Raw genomic sequence first — 17132 nt, 5'->3', positions numbered from 1 at the left:
CTCCTCCCGCAGGGCCGCTCGGGCCTCTCCGGCCGCCCCGTCCCGGAGCGCCAGCACCAGGCCGTGGAGGCGGGCCAGCTCGGCGTCCCGCAGACGCACGCACCGGGCCGCTTCTGCTTCGTGCTGCCGGGCCGAGGCCTCGCGGGCCGCCGACACCTCGCGCTGCTTCTCCTCACGCAGCTTCACGCGCAGCTCCGTCAGCGCCACCGCGTGCCGGTGCTGCTCCGCCTCCCGCTGCGCTCGCAGGTCCTGCGTACGCTCCCGCAGCTTGCACACCTGCCGCACGGGGGTCACGTGAGTCACGTGGGGTCACGTGAGACATGTGGGGGTCATGTGAGTCACGTGAGACGTGTGGGGTCACGTGAGTCACATGGGACATGTGGGGTCACGTGAGTCACATGAGACACGTGGGGTCACGTGAGTCACGTGAGACGCGTGGGTCACGTGGGTCACGTCGGGAGGGGAGAAACGGGTGTCAGCAAAGTTACCAAAGTGACGTGAGCATATGCGAATGGAACATTACTACACAAACGAAAAAACTCCCTATGATGGTGCTTATTGCATGTGTAAAAAGACACATTGCATCAATTCTGTCCTACAGTATGCAACTTATTTATCACTCTGGCACATTAGCAAAAGGTTAGCATAGCGCTTGACCAAGTCCTCCCTTGTAATGCACTGATGTAAGGACACCCACTGGCTGACCTGACGTCCCGCAGCCTCGTTCCTTTGTTCGAGCGTTCTTTACCCATTTTTAGCTCCTGCCGTTGTGAAGGGTCAACCTTACTGCCATGCCAACGGCCCCATTTAGCAGCCTTAGCATTGTTTAGCCGAATCTCCTCCGGACTAGAGCCACCAGCCTCCCCAGACGCGAGGACGCTCACTGAAGAGAGCTGACTGGCCCACACGGACGCCTGCCCTGCCTTGCTGAGATGCTGCGTCTTTGCTCACAGTGCCTTAAAATTAACAGCTACTTAACTATTTTTAAAGACCAAGATACTGAATTAAGTGAAATGATAGGGACGTCTTTTGGTCCTTTAGACTGGCCGGAGAAGCCAGGGGAGGTGACTAGCGTGTGAGAATTGAGAATACCTTGGCTCTTTCTTGCTGCAGCTCATTTTGTATGTCCGTTAGTTTGGTCTTCAGCTCCTCATTGGCTGCCTGCAGAGACTCCACCTCCAGTTTCCCTCTGCTTTTTTTCGGAGGTGGGGCAGAGGCAGGTGATGCTGTAGACATCCTCTCCACCGCTTTACTGTAGGAGAACCTCTAATCGAGGTTCACAGCCCCTTCACTTCACACTAAACTACAGCTTGCTATGGAGACGGGCCACGCTACCATCGTCATCCTCCTCTTCGTCATCCTCAACTGATGCAGTTGTGACATCAATCTGAAATCAAACACAGACAACTTAACGGCTCATCATTCACTTCTTTAGCATAATACCGCCATCTAGTGGAGACTAGTCTATTTTACATTTAAAAGGTTGCCATTTAAAGCCATGATGTTATGTATATATTCCTTACAAATAAAACCATTTCTCTCTTATGAACTCTACATATTGCATCCAATAGTCTAACAAAGGGCATCTCGTAACTTAAACTACTTAAAATGTGAGCACACATTGAGGACATTAACACACCAATAGCCTTTGAAGCTTAAGTGGATCTTGTGGAAATGGATATTAGAACTATTGGGAAAAGCTGGGAGTGGTTAGTGAGTTTGGTTCACATCAGGCTGTTAGTTTCAAAGGAACAGAGCGGTATACAGAGCTGTGTTTTTTGTAAGGCTCGTGACATTTAAAACCACCACATTTTACTACTTTCCCAAGATTTAGTAATTACTGAATGATACGGAAAATGCCTCTCCAATTTCAGACACATAAACAAAGACACAAACTACTCCAGAAAAAGACACGGCATACCAAAATCATAATGTGTCTTGACACCATGCAATGACAGTCAACAAACAAACAGACAAACAAAAAACAGTATGTAATGCCTTACACAAACTCCCTTACACAAACTCTCTTTCTCTCTCTCTCTCTCTCTCACACACACACACACACACACACACACACACACACACACAGCCACACATTTGTTTGCAAGATGTTGAAGCAATCAGTTTACTGGCATTCTGAGGTTCTTGTATATTTATGTGAAAGACACTAACAGGCACAAATGCACACACACACACACACACACACACACACACACACACACACACACACACACACACACACACACACACACACACACACACACACACACACACAAACATCCATGTGCTCAACGTTTCAATACAAAGGGGAATAGGAGGATTTTCAAACCAGTAGGGTAAAATATGAAGGCGCTGTTGTGCCCAGATTAAAGAGGATTTTGAAGTGACTCTTTTTGCCCAATCACCTTGACATGAACTTTGAGTATGAAAGAATGTGTGTAAAAACTGAGGTTTAAGCAGAACAGTTGGACTACAGTTTATGATGAACAGAGCAACAAACATGTGTATGCTACTTAATAATAAGATACAGGTTACCATTTGATGAAATCAGTTTAAATACTATTTTACTGGAACTGGCAGAGAATTACACAACTTCCTCCTTTCAAACATACACACACACACACACACAAACACACACACACACACACACACAACACACACACACACACACACACACACACACACACACACACACACACACACACACACACACACACACACACACAACTAATGATAGCATTCAAAGAATACAGCTGTTCAGTCCTCTGTATGTTTCACACACAAGACAGATAAAACTCTTCAGGCAGGTAGTCATGGTGTGTGTGTGTGTGTGTGTGTGTGTGTGTGTGTGTGTGTGTGTGTGTGTGTGTGTGTGTGTGTGTGTGTGTGTGTGCGCGTGTGTGTGTGTGTGCGTTGTGGGGAAGGAGTGTATTAGGAAGAGATGGTGAGGGCAGGTGTGTGTGAGCGAAAGCTGCCAACAGACACTACTGAAGCCAGCACTCCTCTTGACCTTTGAAACATAAGAACTCTGTGATAACATAAAAGGTAATTTAATCTTTGCAGCCACATTGTCCTTAACGGCTGGAGTTGTTGAAAAATGGAACAATAACATATTCACTTCAGGGACAGTTATCTGTCAGGTTCAGGCAAACTCACCTTAGTTCTCTCTCTCCTCTTTCCTAGAACTGACTACTATCACAAAAAAATTTACCTGTTTTTATAATGAAGACTGATGCAAATAGATGAGCTTCCTCGTCTTCCTCAGTGACTGCTGGTGACCACACACACACACACACACACACACACACACAAGACTGTGTTCTTATTAAAATACAAGTGCGAGCATTAAGTATTGTAAAGATGTTAGAACAACATAACTCTTACTATGTGTAGCCTGTGTGGTGGTCAGGAAGGGTATAAGTGTAATGTGTTAGGCTGCAAAACACACTAAATCTAATAAGAACACACGCACACACACACTCACTCACAGACACACACACACACACACACACACACACACACACACACACACACACACACACACACACACACACACACACACACACACACACACAGTCAAGCCCACGAGAGCTAATGCACACCTCGAACCAACATGTCCAAACACATTGCCCTCATCGCATTCCATATAAACATATCCAAAAAATGAAAAACACAAACCAAATATATACACACATCTGAAACATATGCACACACATCTAATGCACACACTCTCTGGTCGCAGGCTATGTGACGACTAGTTTAACACTAACATGTGAACACAAGCACACACATACAACTTGGAAATAAGCATGAAATAAGAGCATGTAAGATAGAGTGCAGGTGTCCTGTCCATACGATGTCCTGTTCATATGATGTCCTGTCCATACCAATGTAGCCTCAGCTGTTCAAGAGCAACTCAGGACCAACATCTGAACACCAGATAATGACTGTGCTGTCTGACTGCATATTACACGGTTCAAAGACAAACCGAACTCTGCTATGCAACTGGGTCGAACTGGACGGACTTGGAGGGAGATTGATGAGTGAATGCATTTGCTTGACTGAGAAGCAATGACTAAATAGAGAAGAAAAAAACGAGCGATGATAAAGTGTCAAAAGCACGTAGTTTAGAGAGTAATGCCTCGAATTGTACACAGTCATTTACGACTCTACTGGCTTCTGAAAATGGAACAGGGAGACACTGAATAAACCGAACTCCGCACCGGGCCTCCAGAACCACACCCTCAGGAAGAGCGGGCTGCGGTTCATCCCGGGGCTCTTAGACGCACATCCCTAACCCATCCTCCTGAAATATACGGGGACCAGGTACACCACTGCCTCACTTCAAAGCTGAAAGCTGATAACCTGCATCGGGAAGACAGAAAACGCTCCATCGGAGAATAATGTGTCGTGTGTCGATGTACTGGACCGAGATCTCCGCAGCCGGTCAGAACCGAGCTTGGAAACCAGGCAATTGCTTTAACCTTCGGTGGGAGCCAAAATCACCAGCTGATGAAACGATGCAGTGTCATTATCGAACCAAACTCCACTAAAAGGTGTGAGATAGTCTGGAAGCATGCAAGAACTAGCGGAATAAATAAACTGAGTGACAGGACACACCCGGTACCCGAGTGCAATTATGCCAAGATTACATGTACGTGCATACGTGCATCACACTAAACATATCATCAATACGACCGTAGCAGCTTTAAAATAATGCTTTATAAATGACCGCATCCTGCAGTTCGCATGCACGGGGCGGCGGCGCGCGCAAAGACGGAACCGACGGAACTTACACACACAGCACATCTGACTGTTCGCGAACGTCGCTACTTCGAGGTGGTCACCTTAAAGAACCGGTGGTCCACTCAGGCCGATGTGTTTCTTGGTGCCACAGATACGTGAGATACCTTCACAACATCCAGCGTGCCCGGGGTGGTCAGAACACATGCGGTAGCGGCATAAATGGGTCGGTTCGGTGTGCGGGTGACGCTCCAGTGATGTGCTGCTGGCTATATTATGTTCTTACGGCGGTGGCGATGGCGTTATTACCGGGTGGAAATGCATGGGTCCCCGACACACACATGCAGAAGGAACGACACACACACCGGGGCACTGCTGACTGGGCTCGCGAGCCTTTCCCCGCCTCGAGACGTCACCGAACACGGAAACCGTTCCAGCGTTCTCGGTGAACAACGGAGACCGGTCGGTACCTCGGGGCTGAGGGACCGCTCGGTACTGATTCCTTGATTGGGAAGTGTGGCTGGACGTAAAAGAGTTTAAGTGAGCAAGACCAAATTATGAATAAATAAACGCCGTCCATGGGCACCGTAACCAGAACCGAACAGAGAGAGAGAGAGAGAGAGAGAGAGAGTCTGTTTCTTTTCTGACTGACGTGGAAAACCAGCATCAGAAACAGCAGTGAAGTGCCACGACTCTGACCTAGATTCCCCCCACCTCAGCACCACCACCCAACACCGCCCAACACCACCCACCACCACCCAACACCACCCAACACCGCCCAACACCACCCACCACCACCCAACACCACCCAACACCGCCCGACCCCTCCCGTGTCTCCCCCTCTGTAACCTTAAGTTTGTGTAAAGCTGAACACGGACATTACAGCATGGCTGATTAACACCATATGCAGGCTGCTATACCTCAGACTGGGTACCAGTCATACAAACGCAAGTTAATAAGAGAGGCTAAGCAGTAGTACATCTCGTCATACACACATTTTCCCTCTTTTGGTTTATTATGTAAGAAAAAGGAAGCATTAAAAAACCATTTCTTTCCACTATGGTCACTTTCTCTCTCCTCACCTCCCCTCTCTTTCATGACATGACATAGCTCATGAAATATAACAAGCTTATTTAGTAAAACCTTCAGTTCTGGGCTGTACTACTCAGCTTGTAAGCCATAATCCAGTGAGGTGTGTGTGTGTGTGTGTGTGTGTGTGTGTGTGTGTGTGTGTGTGTGTGTGTGTGTGTGTGTGTGTGTGTGTGTGTGTGTGTGTGTGTGTGCGTGTGTGAGTGTGTGTGTGCGTGTGTGTGTGTGCGTGTGTGTGAGTGTGTGAGTGAGTGTGTGTGTGTGTGTGTGTGTGTGTGTGAGGGCTAAGACTATCGATCTCCTCTCTTTCCTTTCTTTCCCCACATTCTTGAAGCAACTTCTGAAGTGACTGAATAGATCTGAGACTAAATAATACATTAGCCTGAGCAAACATGATTGAGTATGTGTGGGTGTGTGAATACGGGTGGGTGGGGGGGGGGGGGGGGGGGGGTTCTGAACACTACGTGAGATCAGCAAATAAGGGAGATTATTTCATTTTACAGAATACAAAATAATAATGAGATTAATTGGGGGCATCAGCATGCTAATAAACACAACTGTAATCAAGGAGTACAGTGAGCAGGAGATAGTCTTATTCAGTTACCACGGTAATACCATCACAGGTTGCCGTTCAGTGGGTCGGCACTACCCTGGATTATTTTCTCTGTAATGCTGCAAGCCTTATCACCATGGTTACAATGCACTTAGGTATTTTCACTAACTATTCACACGCCAACTCAAGGAGGATGTGTGTTTACATGTGTTTACATGTGTAGGCAGGGGCGTAGCAGCACATTCTGGGCCCTGTACACTCTGAATGTCAGTGGGCCCCTAGAAATGCCAGTAAATGAGGCACATGAGCTAAATGGGCCCTTCTCCCTACTCGGGCCCTGGGTGGACAGGTCCACAATTCTGCCCCTTATGGTTGACTGGCAAAAAGGGCCCATGGCTCCTTAACTCTGTGTGCCCCATACAACACCTCTGGCTAATACTGGGTAACTTGGTAATGACTAAGCTTACTGTCAGTTTGAGATAATTGGGATGCACTTGTAATACATTTTAAACACGATAAAACAAATACCAGAGGTTTCCTTTTTACCTTTGAAGGTTCACTCACGTGATAAGGCGATAGCACTCACTAACCAAACAAGCGTCTACAATGTCACATGTAATTATTACCAGTAAGTATACTGATGTGCTTTGACAATGCTTTCATATGCAATGAGAAAATCAGAGGAAAATCACATCTTAAAGTGACTTTGCTTTCAGGCACTTTGGGAGAGAGTAGGCAATGTTTGATTTAATTATTGTTAACTGCACTTCCCTTCATCTCAGTGAGGGCCCCCTTGTGGTAACTATTATATCAAAGAACTTTCTCGATAATTGTTTTAATGCTACTGAGTAAAATTTGACTCTAATTGTTGTTTAATTTTAATTTTAATTGTTGTGTTTGCCCAAGGTAGACCCAAACTTTCTGATGTTAACAGGTCAGACGTGTCTGTTGCGAGTACACGTGCACACGCGCGACTCTGCTTATCAATTTGACCGCCGGTACGAACCAGGCACTACGCGGCCAGTCGGTTCGGCCAGTCGAGCATCGATCGTGCGTTGGCCATGAAAATATCTATAGCAGAGAGTATGGATATCGGATAAGTCTCCTCGTCAGTGCTGCGTTTTTGTTGGGCATACTAAATCAACCTACTGACCGTGTAGTATGCGTGTAGTATGCTTTCTCCATTGGTTATCCCGTCTCAACAGAAGTTCTTGTTAATTGATAAGTAACATTTTCCTTCTAACCAGGTCCACGACGGTTGTCTATTTGTGAATCACCGTCTTCTTGTGTAAAATGGGCTTTAATGTGAAGAAACTTTAGATTTTCAGCAAATAAATGTGCATTTAAATTTTTTCCTTGCCACTGTCGCCTTTGGCTTGCTCACTGGGGGCTAGGACTCGGCACTTGTAAAGCTGCTTTGTGACAACAACTGTTGTAAAAAGCGCTATATAAATAAAATTTGATTGATTGATTGATAAATCGCAAATACTTTCCAATTATTCAACTGTGTTCTGTGCCACTATTGGTGCAATAGGACCTGGGGGTGGCGCTGGTGTACCATAACAGCCCTGAAACCTGAAACATAATTTTGGTCTAAAAGTTCCCCCTGAAACATAACTGAGATAATCAGAATAAATGTGCAATTTCTGGAAAGACATTTCTTGCTATCTAATGAAGAAGCATGTTGAGCTCATTTTTTGTATTTCTCCTGGGGAAATAACCCAAGACCCATCTAGTGTAGCCTCCAGTCTTTATCAATCTCTAGTGACATGTAAAATACAGTACTGGTGAATTCCGTTTGTCCTATTTCACATGTTGTCTTTCTGCCAGTTTGTGGGAAGGTGCTTGTGCTTGGCTTGGCAGAGACCACCAGAGTTTCACTAGGTGTGACCCAGACCTGCTTACGTCAGCAGGAAATGGTCTGGCATGAAAAATGACCCACGTAGCACATTTACAAACAAAAATGACATTGTTATGTCTATTGTTCTATTGTTAAAAACAGTATTAGTTAAAAATTCATATGCAGTTAGCCTGATAACAAAAGTGTCTAACCAGAAGCACATCTAACCAGAAGCACAGGATCTGGCCATACTACCAGCATGCTTTCACATACCACGTGCATATTCCACAGAATGGAGGAGCCAATCCCAGCATCTCCGGGCGAAGGCAGGGTACACCATGGGCAGGTCGCCAGTCCACCGCATGGCCGAAAATATGCTGTATACTCTGTAAATCAAAATGTGTATTCAGAAAGATGGGAGCGGATTGAGGGTTGAGAGTTCAGACATCAAACAGCATAATATAACCAATCAATTAATACATTGTAAAAAAAATAATAATGTGGAAACTCAGAAAAAAGATATTTTGTCTTAGTATAATCTACTTATGATTCAAGGCATGGGAATGAGTTTCTGGGTATGTCCTGTTGTGTAGGTGGAATAAATAAGATTGACCCACAGTGAAGCTGAATGGATCAAACACAGTCTTTAAAAAACTTGGAAGCTCCGTTCAAATATTAGCTCATATCACAAACCTTATTTCACGGTCATATTATTGTCTATGCAGAGAGACTAGACATTGCAAAGATATTGCATAGATATTGCACCAAGAACCACCCAATTGTAGCAGGTATATAAATACTGATGATACCCTCCTGTGGTTTGTGGGAGATGTTCGACATTAAGGATGCCAGTTTGGCTCTCATCCTCATCCCCCACTGCCTTCACGGAATCCAGTGCACAACCAAGGACAGAACTCGCCCTGCTAACAGCTACTCCACTTCATCAGCAGGGTAATTACATAAAAGATGGTGCATACTGCTATAGAAGACGCAGCATTTGTATTTATCAATGTCACACATTTTAAAGTCTGTTTTTTGTTTAGGTATGCTATATGACTTTGGTGATTTATGATATAGTTTATAGCGTATGTTGCGTGAGCGTAAGATATATACCGTTTTTGGAAGACTTTTATTTTGGTGTTCAGCAGGCACCACGCACAAGGAAGTCCTGTTGAACGTCACTATTATTGTCCAGTAACACAATTCAGTACAAAGTAGGAAGGTTTATTCGGAGAGAAACAGCTGGATGGAGTCTTCTGTGTACGAGTTCCCTTTTTTATTGTCCCTGTTCTTTGTGGAGCGATTTACAGATTTAGTCAAGTATATAATACCTAATTAAGCAACCCCGTAGATAAATTACCTGAATATGTGATCGATGTCACCGTGCGAGAATAACCGGGTGAGTGAACATATTTTATAAGGTAGATGTGTATGTATATATATATATATATATATATATATATATATACACACACACACACACATATAATATATGTATATACATGTTACCAGCTTCTAAGTTTTAAAAACAACGGATGTGCTATAATGGTGCTGTGTTTGAGTATGTCTGATGTAACATAATACTACATAGCAAAGACTCATGAACATGTTCACATTTATTATTTATTTGCTGTCCTATTACTTGTAAATCAGTACAAGGTCAACGTGAAGATCACGTGACCGCTCCATAAACGGTCATTAGTACTCACTCTAACCTGTAAGACAAAGTTAAACAACAACAACAACAACACAACATGAAGTCGCCGGTGTCTTTACAGCAGTGGTGTCTGTGATATTTGACACCTTTGCTGTGGGTTTAAAGCGACGTTTAGGGCAGGCTGTGTTCCCTGTCACGATGCCAGGTGCTTTTGGTAGTTAATACTGTCACAAGCTCCCCGTTCCTGTGCTGCATCTCCTGTGGGTGTATCTCGTCAGGACGATTTACAAGATGGAATAATTATATTTTAACAAAACTGTTGTATGTCGTTGACTTTTTTATGACGAGGAAGAAAAAAGCTTAATTGTATGTTAAACTTAATTGACAGACTAGCAGGTAGCAGACTTAAGGATTCGTGGGATCCGTTTAGGTTGTGCTGTTAACCAAATGTGTTTAACATGGGTATACAATTATGAACCTAAATTATGTAATGAGAATAATGTTCATGTAATTCACCAGCCAGCCAATCATACTGTAGCAGTGTTAAACTCATGCAGGTATGTTTGAAGAAATTCAAACATAATCAATGTTCACATCAAACATCAGATGGAATCAATGGAAAAAATGTAACCCAGGTATTTAACTGGAATGGTTAGTTGTGACAGATTGTCTGGTTTGAGTTTTTAAGTAACCACTGAGCTCTAGAGTTTATGCAAAATTACACACACAAACACACACACTGTCGTTTCTGTGTGCATAAAATGTTCAAAATCTCATAGAAAAATGACACAAAAACTACAGTGATTAAAACAAATGTCTATGGTGAGCAGAATATATATATAAGTTCTAAGTTATATTCAGTTTTAAGACTGAAGAAGCGTTGCCTCATCTGATGTGACTTGATTGTTGCTGCAGTAGTATATGGTAGGGTCAGGATTAACTTGTGCAGGATTCACTGTTTCAGGATCAGCCTCATTACTCTCTGTTGCTCTTCCTGTAGACACTGTTCCTTCTTCTGAAGCGAATGCTACACTGCTCGATAGCACTCGTACTGACATGCTTGACTCATTAGCTCCTGTAAAAACTAAAACCATCTCCTGTGCCACCCCATCACCCTGGTCTTCTCCAGACTTTTGAAATACGAAACAGGCTGGTTGTCGTTTGGAAAAAACTTTAACCTCTCTGTTCATGTTGAGGCTTCTAAACAACACATCAGCTTATATTGACACTTTATATATTCGTGTTATCTTCAATCATTTACTTTTAATGCAGCATTTCTGTTACTATAGCTTTAAGCAACTGAGGAAATGTCCTTCATGCTAGCACAAGGTACAAATCGTGCTGAAAAAACAAGCAGAAAAAATTAATAAAGTTTTTTTTTCCCTCTATTAGAGATGGACCAAACGTTTCCAGGATCGCCGCCCTCTTCCCCTGCTTCTATCTCTCTAGCCTCTCTTGTGTCTGGACACGCCCCTCACACAGTACCCTCCTCCTCGGCAACAAACTCCTCCCCTCGAATGTCTCCGCCCCGTCAAAGCGGCCCACACAGAGGTCGTTCTCAGCTAAATGCAGCCAGCGATGCTACAGTAACTGAAGACACGCCTCCAGGTGGACCCCAGCCTCAGACAGCTCCACCTCCTGCAGGTACGGATGCATTCTGTCGGCTCCAAAATGTTGACCTTTGCTTTCAGTTTCTGTATGTATCTCAGCGTAAAGCCATTAAGCATACATGAGCTACACACAAAACAAAAGCCGTGAATACACATCAGATTTGGTGTAATTGCAAATGTGTAATTGTGTAGTTTGAACTACAGGATCTATGCTGAAAAATTAAATGTGTCCCATCAAAATACTGATTTGACCAACCGCTGCATGTGTTTTAGGCAAGCAATGACATGCAAAAAATATTTAAATTTGAACAATGACTGAGGTTTCTTCTTATTCCCTGAGTCTCTGTGTTAAAGGTCAAACCATCTTGCTATTTGTTATTGTATTGACTATATTCACATTTAGAAATGACCAAGAAATTCTGGACATGTACCATGTGCAGTGTTAAGATAAGGTAACATATTCAACAATTGCATGGAGATGGCTTAACAGCTAAGTGAAAGCAGTCTACTTTCAGACACGCACCATGTGTGCAGAGGTGGGTAGAGTATTCAACAATTTTACTCAAGTAAAAGTACAGTTACTTGAACCAAATGTTACTCAGGTAAAAGTAAAAGTATGCAGGTAGGTTTTTCTGTCACTTTCTTGCTACGGTGGAGAAAGTTTGCGTATGTGATCACGTGATTGACCGGCTTCATTTGATTGGTCACTCATACTCAGGTGCCGAGACGTTGGTCAGTCTTCTCACTGAAAAGACGAATTATTTACAAAACGAAAGTAACGGTAGCGCGCGGCGCAAATCCGATTGTAACGGAGTAAAAGTCGCGTTTTTCTCACTATATATTTACTCAAGTAAAAGTAGAAGTCTTTCATATTAAAACTACTCCTACAAGTACATTTTTATCCAAAAATCTACTTGAGTAAATGTAACGGAGTAAATGTAACGCGTTCCTACCCACCTCTGCATGTGTGGTGTGTGAATGTTCAGTGTATGTCAGTAGCTTATCTCTGTTCCTCTTTCAATCTTCCAGGGGAAGTTCCAGGAGAGGCCACCATTGAGGAACTTAAACAGAGAGCCAAGAATGGAGACTCCAAAGCGCAGACAGAGGTCAGAACAGCCACCCAAACCACCCATACATACACAGCCACACACACAGAAATACATACATGTCTTGACTAAGAGCCAGATATATCAGCTGATATTTAGAATACATGTCCTGTCTAAGAGTGAGATACCACAACAGAGCTCTACAACACCAACAAAAACAGCATGCTTGTCAAAAATTGTGATTTTACAGCTAAGTAATCTGAATAATCATCAGAAAGTATCTGTTCGACAAGTAATTATAAAAGGCAGATGCATTTTATTGGTGTAAGACTGTATATGGATTTGATGTTTCTGGTAGATTGGCAGGTATTACTTACGCCTGTCTGAGGTAGAGCACGAAGAAGCCAACAGTGTCACTGCAGTAACATGGCTCCTGTTGGCAGCCAGGAACGGCCGGCGGGACGCCGTGAAACTCCTACAGTGGTGCCTTCATGAGCAGAAAGGTAGGCCACACGGTCCTTATTAGACTCACCATCCTCCTTATCGGAAACACCCACACGCTGTCACATGATCGTGCCAGTACTGGCTAGCATGCACATTTGCTCTTAGATGAGCCTCAGGTCTACAGTAGCCCACTGTGTCATGCATAATGTCTTCATTAATATTTGTAGATATGCATGAGGCTGTGGTCTGGTTAATGTGTATGTGTGTGGCAGGCATCACAGCGGAGAACAGAGAGGAGGTACACACCTTGGCGTGCGAGTCGCGCTTTGAGCGCAGTGTGAGAAAAGCAGCACTGTGTATGTACCGGAAACTTAATCCTGAGAGGAAGAGGAGGCTGACTTCCTCAGAGCTACTAGAAAACATTAACCAGGTCGACACAGAAACAGGTAAAATCTTACTTTGCCACAGGAAATACGGTACGTCATCACTGCAAGTCTGTTTCTATTATGTTTTTCTCTCCTGCGAATTCTGAACCTGCCTGCGTAATATCCCGTCTGCTCCTCTAGATGGCGCCAGAGGCAGACTACTCTCAATCTCGGCTCAGAAACAGAGGAAAGTTTTGGAGAGCCTCGTCTCAAGCGATGGTGAGGGAGATCTATCGATATTTTTGGAAGGCCTATTTTTTTTAAGTGTGTAAAAATCACAATTTTCCTTTTATGTGTATGAAGGGACCCAGTGCATAGGAGTAGAAGAGTTTGTTGAAAACACTAAGCGGTATGCTCAAGGCATCTCACCAACACCAGCTCTTGAGGCAGAAGTAGTCAATGAAGATGACGATGAAGAGCCTGTGAAGAACCCCGATGAGTTGCCCCTGCAACAGAAGGTACTTGGCTAGGTCACGAGAAAGAAGCACAATTAAGGTTTTCATACTTCTCATCAGAAGTACAATTTTCATATAAACAACCATGTGTTCCCTGTAGATACTGAAGTTTCCTCTCCATGCGGTCACTGAGGTGAAGGAGGTGTTGATTGATTGGGCCTCCCGTGCTGGGATGCAGTGGATCAGTGCTCTCATCCCTACTCACCATGTCAACACCCTCATCTTCTTCTTCATCATCTCCAATCTCACTCTGGACTTCTTCCTTCTCGTCATTCCCCTCATCATCTTCTACTTCTCTTTCCTCTCCATGGTCATCTGCACACTGAGAGTCTTTCAGAACAGCAAAGCCTGGGAGAACTTCAAGGTGCTGACGGCCATGCTGGCTCACTTCGAGCCCGGCCTGGACCTTGAGCAGGCGGAGACCAACTTCACCTGGACCCACCTGGAGCCCCACCTCCACTTTCTGCTCTCCGCACTCTTCCTCATTCTCTCCTTCCCCGTGGCCGACGAGTCGTGGCTGCCATGTTCTGAACTGGCCACGGTGGCGATCTTCTTCACGGCGAGCAGTTACCTGAGCCTTCGTCCGGCGGCACAGCAGCACGCCAAGCTGGCCCTCCTTACCCAGGTCTCCTCTGCCGTTTGCTCATTCGCTCATTCGCTCCTGGGAGGCAGGCTGGGCTGGCTGGGTTGGCTGGTGGGCGGGTCATGGTTTAGCCTGCCGATCTGTGATTGGCTGGTGTTGCACGTCGGCTTACCTTGCCTCCTGTACCTTTGCTTGCTGTACTTGTGCGTCCGCATGGCCGTGGCGCGAGGGCTTCACGGCTCCTACAGCGTTCTTCTGCCCTACATGGTCTGCTTCGTCTGGTGCGAAATGTCCGTCTCACTTCTGCACGGGTCCACGGCGCTGGGGCTCATGCGTACGGCGGTGGGCTACCTCCTGTTCTTCTTCGCCCTGCCCGTGCTTTCGCTGGCGGTGGCGGCCATGTTGCTGGTTCAGGTGGCGCATTGGTTCCTCGCTCTGGACCTGGCCAAGATGGCGGTGACGGCGTGCGTGTGCGCCCTGCCCGTTCTGCTGCGGTGGTGGACCCGTTTCAGCGTGTCGCCCCTGGCGCTGCTCCGTTCCCTCAGGCGCAGCAGCATCGTCAAGCTGATCCTGGTGTGGATCTCCGCCCTGCTGCTCTTCAGCTGGTTTTACGTGTACCGCTCCGAGGGCATGAAGGTGTACAACTCCACGCTGACCTGGCACCAGTACGGCGAGCTGTGCGGACCTCACGCCTGGAAGGAGCGCAACATGGCGCACACCCAGATACTCTGCAGCCATCTGGAGGGCCACCGCGTCACCTGGGAGGGCCGCTTCAAGTACGTCCGCGTGACGGAGATAGAAAACGGGGCGCAGGCCGTGGTCAACCTCCTGCCTGGCATGGTAGCAGACTGGGTGCGCTGTCTGTACGGGGAGGAATACCCAGCCTGTAACAGCACTGAGACGGGCCCCGTTGGAGCGCTGTGCCAACTCAAGGCGCTGGCGAATCACAAGTGCCACGTGAAGCGATTCGACCGCTACAAGTTTGAAGTGACCATGGGCATGCCTCACGGGGACAAAAAGGGGAAAGGGACTCATGAAATGGACGACGGCACCAAGGACATAGTGTTGAGGGCAAGTAACGAATTCCGCGGAGTGCTGTTGGCGCTCAACGCGGGCAGCGTGGTGGAGTTCAGCACTGTTCTGGAAGGCAGGCTGGGGAGCAAGTGGCCGGTGTTTGAGCTCAAAGCCCTGCACTGTAGGACCTGCATGTCGACCCTGGTGCCGGCGCGACGGCTCGTGAAGATCGAGCAGGACTGGAGGATTAACGCTCGGACTGCCTTCGCCTTTGCCTTTAACTTCCTGTTTCACCCATTGCTCACTGCTGAGGTAGGAGTTACTGTAGCAACCGAGGCTGCTGTGTGAGGGACGTTACGTTATCGTTTTGGTAACTTGAATGACTCAACGGCCGATCACTTTTACACAACATGGTCTGCAGCACTGCGTCCATGACTGGGAGGGTGATTAGGTGTGTGTGTGTGTGTGCCTAGCCAGTAGAAAAAAACCTTCTTGGGGGATTTGAATGCTTTAGGCATTGTAAGCTGAGAACTGACCTATTGTATCGGTACTGTGTTGAGGTACGTGTGTCGGAGTTTGTCCGAAACGAATCAAATTCACGTCCAAATGAATTGAAAGTATCGGTTGGATCAGACCTTCTGGAGGAGCTTTAGTGACGTATTGGAAGGCGGACTAAATGAAGTCGATTGAGTACATCTGTCAGAATGGTGAGGTAATTCAGAAGATGTTTTTTTTTTATTCTTTTTTGCAGAATGATGGATTAGCTGCTTCAGATTATTTGGTCAGGAGCCCAGTTTTCTGATACTCATTTAGATGTAATGGAGAGGTTAAGAGATGGTAGTACTAGACCAAAAAACATATTTTCCATGGAAAATCAGTATTAACACAATTATTTAGTCTAAGCCAATGTATGTGAAAAATGAGAGACTAAAATTTAAAAAACAGTGAGTGCATGAGATAGTCAGGGTAATTTGTATGGCAATTAAATAAGCCAATGTCACCAGAAGATACCACATGCCCTTAACTGCACCACTAATTCAAATGGTTTGAGGAGGGGAATCAGATACATCTAAGACTTAAAATCTACCCATCACTAATAAAAGAGAAATTAAGTTTGAAGCTGTTTATCACCAAAGATTACTTTTTAGACAATGCATAGGAACTACTGTAAAATCAATAACCAAGTGAAGAATTTGCTTTCCATTTGAAGAATCTGTTTAAAGAGAGTGGTTTCTTTCTGATGCCTTAGATGAGCACAATTTTGTACAAAAATGTGTTTTATCCATCACAGGAGAAATGGATAAATATATAATATATACAGTAAAGACTAAGGGAACCAGGGTACTGTACACGGGGATCTGATGGCGTATAAATGCACTTCCACTCATTCTGAATTATGGCTGTAGGTTGTTGATATGTAAGCAACCACCATGATCTTAAAAAACATTAATTGGCGTATTACTGCAATTTTCAAACAGAACACATTAGATAATCTGTGGTACACTGGAACGCCTCTCAGAGAGTGACATGACATTTTTATACAGGCACACAGGTTTAACTCATCCACACCCACGCACTATGCTTTTCTCCTGCTGAGCTGGTCTCTACTCCTGATTCCAGTGTATGAGTCACTACTGTATGTTACACTGCGATGAATAAAAACATTAATTTTG

General features: G+C 45.2%; 2 protein-coding genes across 4 annotated transcripts in view; one reads left to right on the top strand and one right to left on the bottom strand.

The window, feature by feature from the left end:
* The window catches only part of jakmip1 (janus kinase and microtubule interacting protein 1), a 22056-nt gene extending 16712 nt beyond the window's left edge, over positions 1 to 5344 (bottom strand). For both annotated transcript variants that reach the window (XM_077022493.1, XM_077022492.1), the window contains exons 1-4: positions 4797 to 5344; positions 3212 to 3453; positions 1093 to 1387; positions 1 to 276 (exon numbers count right to left, since the gene is read on the bottom strand). The exon at positions 1 to 276 is cut by the window's left edge and continues 219 nt beyond it. In XM_077022493.1, coding sequence (XP_076878608.1) covers positions 1 to 276; positions 1093 to 1236 — 420 coding nt within the window. In that variant the 5' untranslated portion in view covers positions 1237 to 1387; positions 3212 to 3453; positions 4797 to 5344. The remainder of the gene's footprint in view (positions 277 to 1092; positions 1388 to 3211; positions 3454 to 4796) is intronic.
* Positions 5345 to 9407: 4063 nt separating this feature from the next.
* Positions 9408 to 17132, top strand: wfs1b (Wolfram syndrome 1b (wolframin)). 2 transcript variants are annotated; one of them, XM_077022490.1, is made up of 8 exons: positions 9408 to 9624; positions 11275 to 11526; positions 12522 to 12598; positions 12897 to 13041; positions 13255 to 13428; positions 13549 to 13626; positions 13711 to 13865; positions 13963 to 17132. In XM_077022490.1, the coding sequence occupies exons 2-8, from the start codon at positions 11277 to 11279 to the stop codon at positions 15805 to 15807; spliced, it is 2724 nt and encodes a 907-aa protein (XP_076878605.1). In that variant the 5' UTR covers positions 9408 to 9624; positions 11275 to 11276; the 3' UTR covers positions 15808 to 17132. The 2 variants fall into 2 exon arrangements, with proteins under 2 accessions (XP_076878605.1, XP_076878604.1); XM_077022489.1 differs by having other exon boundaries at positions 13255 to 13483; positions 13517 to 13626.

This window comes from Brachyhypopomus gauderio, chromosome 11 (genome assembly GCF_052324685.1).
Source record: "Brachyhypopomus gauderio isolate BG-103 chromosome 11, BGAUD_0.2, whole genome shotgun sequence".
NCBI lineage: Eukaryota > Metazoa > Chordata > Actinopteri > Gymnotiformes > Hypopomidae > Brachyhypopomus > Brachyhypopomus gauderio.
The sequence above is the reverse complement of the archived record's forward strand: the minus strand, read 5'-3'. Positions and strand labels throughout refer to the sequence as shown.

What these genes read in the sequence shown, in the direction of transcription:
- wfs1b (XM_077022489.1), top strand. Translation starts at nt 11,277, where the DNA reads ATGGACCAAACGTTTCCAGGATCGCCGCCCTCTTCCCCTGCTTCTATC. An exon ending in ACTCCAAAGCGCAGACAGAG is followed by an intron (nt 12,599 to 12,896) that starts GTCAGAACAGCC and finishes TGTTTCTGGTAG; the next exon opens with ATTGGCAGGTATTACTTACG. An exon ending in TCATCACTGCAAGTCTGTTT is followed by an intron (nt 13,484 to 13,516) that starts CTATTATGTTTT and finishes CGAATTCTGAAC; the next exon opens with CTGCCTGCGTAATATCCCGT.